At 36.1% G+C, this 6,862-nt stretch overlaps 1 protein-coding gene across 1 annotated transcript; it reads left to right on the forward strand.

Moving 5' to 3' along the window:
• The first annotated feature begins 3,832 nt into the window (after positions 1-3,832).
• On the forward strand, positions 3,833-6,415 carry LOC110931885 (BAG domain-containing protein Samui-like). Its single transcript, XM_022175256.1, has 3 exons — positions 3,833-3,851; positions 4,533-5,396; positions 5,505-6,415. The coding sequence occupies exons 1-3, from the start codon at positions 3,833-3,835 to the stop codon at positions 6,413-6,415; spliced, it is 1,794 nt and encodes a 597-aa protein (XP_022030948.1).
• Positions 6,416-6,862: the final 447 nt, after the last annotated feature.

Here is a 6,862-nt window from a genome sequence, read left to right on the forward strand (position 1 = left end):
TATTATATTCGACCCGTTCAACTTTAAAATAGTTGGACATAATTTATTCAAAATTTTTATTTACATTATCTTTTCGTCTTTTAGTTATGACTCAAAACCCGAGTCTTTTAACTTTCCACCCGAGTTCCCGTTTCTCGGTCCACGCATGCGTTTAATTCTTACCCATCAACCGGGTGTTGTACCGAAGTCGTTATATTGCAACCCTCCAGGTATGCATTAAGACCTTGCTTCATTTTTTTTATTCCGACTTTGTCCCCGAGTTTGACGTTTTACAAAAACGACCCGTTTAGAGACATATTCGCATTTTCCGGGTTCGAGTGTAAGTACACTCCTTCCCAATGCATATCTTGATCATTCTACATGTTTATATTCTTCGGGTTCGAGTGTAAGTACACCCCCTCCCAATGCGTACCTTAATCGTTTTACATGTTTCTTTGTCCCTTCTCTCGGGCTCATTATCCTAATATAACACGCTTCCGTCACTCGGCTGTGCGTTTACACTATGATCAGATATTTTTCTTATCTGATTCATTTGGGTACTTTTTAATTTGTCCCACTCACCCCGTCCTTACTACATCGGGTGTAAGCGTGTCCATCATAAAAAGTTCATGGTACCACGTGCTCACCACTTACTTGCCTAGAGTAAGCGATCAATACCTGGTATACATGACCTTTTTATAATTTTCACATTACACCCCATGTGAGTAATGCCTCTATTTGTTTCTCTTGGAAACAATATCCCGAATAGGTTTTCTATTCGGGTTTTTCCAAGTTTTCAATCTACGTATGCAACTTTCAATCTCTACGTATTTGTTGCATATTACTATTTATGCAATTAAATTTAAAATGTGCACCTGATAATGCTTGCCCTTAATGGGCTTTCCTTGCCTTTGACTTTGTTCGCGATCGTCACGCGATTTAGGTCCTCAATGAGTGTGCTCAGCTTGTCATACCTCGAACCGTTCCACTGTGATATCCACAATTCGTTCAACTCTCGTCATCTTCAGATGCGAGTGTCCTTCAACTAAACATTTACAAAAGTTAGTAATTTCGACACTTATAAACACCAGTATTGTAATACAAGGCTTTTTACTATACGTGTCAACGCACGTAATTTCGTTAACTGTATCAATCCTTTTAATTGGGGTGGCGTGTATTACGCGATAACCCTATGTGTTGCTTGCAACACTTTAACATGTTAAACCATTAACATACATGTACTTACCGGATTTGCGATCAAGCCTCGAACCGAACACTTTATTCTTTTAACCGTGAGCTCTGATACCAACTTGTAACACCCGTTCTTATAAATCATGGTTTAACGTATATTTTACGAAAACAGTCATGTAATTAAGATTACATATACATCGAAAATACGGGCTTATTAAAACCTTTTTCAATTTAACAGTTTAGAACATAATGTAATTAAGTTCGTCATTTAAAAGTAGCAACGAAACTTCATGCGGAAGCTTTGTTCTTTATGTGTTCGGTTCCTCGCTGAGCTTGATCGTCCTCCGGTGCTAAAATTTTACCTGAAACTCATAAAACATGAGTTAGATTAGTCATACGTAACTTAGAACGTATTTAAACGGGTTCGCAATGCGTATACGGTTAGAATAAACGATTTTCGCAAAACTGGCACATGGTCGCGTAGCGCTACGGCCCGTCGCGCTACGCTACGACCTGTCTTCACATGGTCGCGTAGCGCTACGACCCGTCGCGCTACGCTACGATCTGTTTTCGACAGAATGTTGATGCTGGTTGCTGCAAATTCCCAGCACAACCGGATTTTACGGAAACGAGCATAACTTACTCGTTTTTAATCCGTTTTACCCGATTCTTTTTCCTACGCGTTCGTAATTTAATTCTCCATATTATGGAGTTAAAATCCAATATCTGGATTAATAAAATTTCAGACTTTTAAGTCTTCGACTTATCACTCTTTTTACCAAATTTGACCCGTTCATGATTTTATCACACAAACATGTTTATTTGATCCTTATTCTCATGATATTCATAATTTAAATAATTCCTATCATATTAGGTTCAAGTCACGGGTCTCTTACGTATCTTAAACCCGTTTACGCTCATATGCGTATTTTGACTCGTTATGGGTATTTAGGTGTATTTTGAGCATGAAACGCTTTCATTCATTTCTAGCGTTATTACACAACATTTCTTATCAAGTAATCTTCCACCACAACTATATTTGTGGTGGACTTAATGAGGTGATCTATATAATCCGAGTTTTTCTCGCCGGATTGCTAATTTACGACAAAGACTCTTATAGAGTCATTTGACCAAAGGTTTACATCTTTAGCTTCTTATACCTATTTCAATTATTTATTTGATCATAAAACTCCTTTCGAAACCACCTTTAAAGGTCGTTTGTCCAATTTAGCTTATAAGGGCGTTTTAATCCATTTAGCCAATCATTTACGATGAAGGACTTTTGAAAGTTTATTTGGCCCATAATCCCTCTTTTAACCTATGATTTTGTTTGAAAAGTCATTAAGCTTTCCAAACGCCATGTTCATTACTTAAAACATTCGGTTTACTTATCAAGTAATGACTTCTTTTAACACACATTGAACCACATGTTCTAAATGAGGGTTACCCTTTTTCACATACCTGGCGCGGATCAATGTATTGACCCGTTTTCAATACCTTGCTTTTATAACCGCTAATTCATAGCGTTGCTAATACCCATTTGACATTTACTCCTGAAATAATATAACTTGACAATAATCATTAGTCGTTATTGTCAAAAGGTGATATCTTCACCTTTTGACCCATTTGGTCTAAGTGATCGATTATGTTGGCTAGATGATAACTATTACCATCTCATCTACATGAATTGCTCCAGTTTACACCGTGCGGTCATTTCACTTATTAATCGTTTCTTAACGCTTTTTAGCCTATCATGGCTTACGTCATACAATGTCTTTCAAAACCAATAGTTATGGTCAACGCGTGACCAATTTACCGTTTTACCCTTATTGTTTGTTTTGGTTTACCCTATAAGGTAACCATTCAAAAGTTTATTTTTCATTTGTCATAAAATGATCGAATTACCGATTTAACTCCTTTTAAACCACCGACATGGTTTCTTGTCATGCTCGACTATCTTGTCCCGTACGTCTACGCGCCGGAACATCATACCTCAATTATGTATTTATCTTATTCGTAACTACTACGATAAAAGAATATTCTAAAATATAAGACTAGTGTAAGCTATACTTACCTTACTTCGCTTTTCCGTCATTCTTGCTTCGTTTGACCCGCTTCGTTTCCAAGCTTTCACCTAACTTGTTAATCGTCAAACTATCATTGTAAATTGTAAGATGGCTAGGTTAGTCATAATTATTCACGACTATTCCATCTCACTTATTTCATAAGTCAAAACTACTATTCGACTTCATGATTAGTTAACTTATCTTATTAAGGTTAACTACTTTCGATCACATGATTTACAACATTAGTTCAAATCATCATGATGATTAGAACTCTTCTTGTTTTATATTTCATATAACTCGCCATAATATTTAAATACGCGTTTCATTCTAAATTTCAATATTTGGCTTTCTCTTAGGCATTATATCAAACACCTAGTGAGCATAAATTTTTACACATTTACAACTAGTTCATAACTAGTTATTTCTACTAAACATAAACATAATTTCAATTCTATTATGTTTAGCATGCATACTATTCTCAGATTCATCTCATGGAAATTAGTAAATCACCATTTTAATAGTCATAATTCTAGGGTTCATCTTATTTCTATAAAACCCATTTAACACATAAATGGATAATTATGAAATTCACAATTATGAACCTCAATTCAATAGGTAAATGACTAGGGTTTACTCCTAGACATAAAAATCATTCCTAATTTCATCCTTGGATCATAATCCATCAATTTATTTGCAAGTAACCTACTTGTCTCAAATTTCAACTTCAACCAATCTAGGTTTTGTGAGATACCTTGTGATCCCCATGACTTGGTGATCGTTTCTACGCATTCATGCATTGATTTGGATCTTGATTCGAGCTTCAATTTGACCAATTTGTTGAACTAGGGTTTTGAAGCTCCTGTGGATGCTTCTGGTCGATCAGAACACCCACAACACACACTGAATGTGTGTTTTATTTTTAAGTTTTTCTTTTTATAACTAAACTTTCCAATTACCCGCATTTGGTCCCTCTTGTTTGGTGAGTTTATTAAATAGGTCACAACCCATTTAACTTCTAACAACATTAGTATTTTTTTATTAAACTAGGTTGAACATTCCTAGTTAATTTAATGAGTTCGGGAAGCTATAACCCGTTATATTTTAAGTCTCGTTAACTCGGGCCTTCTTATAAACTTACTTCCTTAAAAGCTTTTATTCACATTGTATTTAATATTAGGATTATTTATTTAAATCCTAATATTTATCGGGTTACTTTTACCACTAACGGTACTTTACCCTTCTTTTAGTATTAACGGGGTTTGATTATCAAACCCGTTTTCGGGGTGTTACAAGCAGCAAGAAGAAAGATAACAATCAAGCTGAATCCTAAACGTTCATCCAAACCAAAACCATCTACACCACCTAAACAACCTACTCCACCACCATCACCTCCACCTCAAACTGAACAACAATTATCACCACCACATCTATCACCACCACATCTATCACCACCACATCTTTCACCACCACATCAAACACCAATTCAAGAACAACCTATTATCACTTCATCACAAATATTTCAAACACCACCATCTACCCAACCACAAGTTCAAACCACTTCTGGTTCTTCAGGCTTTAAAGATTTTCCTCAAGTTCCAGTGAATATTCCTCTTGATGATATTGGAGATTTCAGCTTTGTGAATGATGAGCAGGTGAAGAAGTTGGAAAAGAAAGTGGAAGAAGTATTGGTTGAAAACAAAAAGTTGGTGGATCGTGAAAAGAAACTTGAAAAGCATGTCAAAACAGTTGAAGCTGAAAACTCGTCGTTGTTGCAAAGAGTTGAAGCTGATCAGGTTGAAATTGATATTCTTAAAGTTAGAATTACAGAGTTGGAAGATGAAAAAGCTCGCAGAGATGAGCAGAACAAGTATTTCAAGTTAAAGAACAAAGAGTTAGAGGCTGCCAATGCAAAGAAAGAACACGAGATGTATATGATAAACAAAGTGTTAGAAAATTTGCTTGGAAAATTTGTTGAGCAAAAGTTTGAAGAAATTGAAGTTAAAGAAGTTAGAGCTCGTTGTCAAGCTGCGATTGATGCTGAGATGAAGAATAAAGGTAAAGGTGTTGAAGGTGTTTCTAATGTTTCTGAAAGAGCAATTGTTCCATCTACTGTTTCTGAATCACCTGTTCAAAATCCTCGTCCTATCTCTGTCGTTTCTGGTATTTTTGAAGAGGATGTGTTAATTGATGATGTTAATGATGATGAGGAAGATGTCGAGGAAGATGATGAAGAAGAAGAAGATGATGAAGTTGAAAAAGATGATGCAGATGATGTATTTTCTGCTAGTAGTCATAGTGATGATGATAATAATGACGATGGTCAAGGTGGTACAGGCATTAAAGTTACAGAAGCGTCAACTGAAGAGAATGTCGATGATTATCTTCAAGACGATGCTAATGAAGAGCCTGAGGATGCTACAGGTGAGGGGGAGCATGTTAATGATCAAAATGTTGATGATTATGAAAAGTTGATTCTGTGTCTAGAACCTGATGTAGAGGAAGGTGAAATTAGGCATACTTACACAATGGATGATATCATTAAGATGACGCACATTGATGAAAGTACTTTCAAGTTTGATTTTGAAGAAGAGTTGAATGCGTTTGATATGAATCAGCAGCCAGATTATCAGTACAAGTATGTTGAAGAGGCAGGCAATTATGATAAGGTTGAGGTTAAAGACTGCAGCGATGAAGAAAGTGTGAATGTAGATACTTCAAACTTTCCAACGCTGGTTGAATTTTTCAGTCAAGAGAATATTGATGAATTGAGAAGGAAAGTTGAAGAGTGTTTGAAAAACAAGAATTTTGATGGAACGACAAAAGATGAAAGTCGCGAAGAAAGGAAGAAATGGTTTAGAAAGAGTACTGAAAGAAAATTCAAACTTCCACTGAAGTTTTATAAGAGAGATCGAGAAATTTCTCTTGGTGACATTATCAGCTGGGGATTCTTGCCACAAGTGAACGTGTATGCAATCAGAAGAGAATATGGGGTGCAGTATTTTGAGTATATTCAGGATATCATGTCTCTACCCTGGTGGGATGTTGAAGAATTGTCAAAAGTTAGAACTTTGAACTATCCTATCAGAAAACATGATGTGCCTATTTGGGGTTTGATGAAGTATGAAGCGTTTAAAAACTTCAAGAACTGGAAACCTCACTATCCAAAGAAAGTGAAGTGAGTGGATCCTGAAACAGTTGTTGAAGATACAATCCTGAAGATAAAGAAGCCAAAAGTGATAAAGAACATTCCTGTGCCGAAAATGGAGCAGGATTTCCATACAGGTTTCTTGTATTGGGTGTACAGCTGTTTGACAACTGAGGCTGTGATCACCTACAGAGTTGAAAATGAAGTCAGATACATCTCTGTGTATGATACTTTATGGTTGGTTAATTGCTCAGCAAAAGATATAGAATTTTTGTTTGTTAACAAGATTGGATTCAAAGCTGAAGATAAAGACCAGGCAATGCAGTTTCAGAAGGTTGTATCTATCTGCTTCCAGAAAGGAATTAATGCTGAGAGTAAATGGTCGTCTAAGTTGCGAAAGATTGAGAAAATAGAAGCTCGGAAGGCTGAGAAAGAAAGGAAAGCTCGTGAAGAAAGAGATAACATGCTAAGGCATACTGTT

Source organism: Helianthus annuus, chromosome 3 (genome assembly GCF_002127325.2).
Source record: "Helianthus annuus cultivar XRQ/B chromosome 3, HanXRQr2.0-SUNRISE, whole genome shotgun sequence".
NCBI lineage: Eukaryota > Viridiplantae > Streptophyta > Magnoliopsida > Asterales > Asteraceae > Helianthus > Helianthus annuus.

Coding starts and splice junctions, on each gene's coding strand:
- LOC110931885 (XM_022175256.1), top strand. Junction 5,397..5,504: donor TCCTATCTCTGTCGTTTCTG/GTATTTTTGAAG, acceptor AAGATGATGCAG/ATGATGTATTTTCTGCTAGT.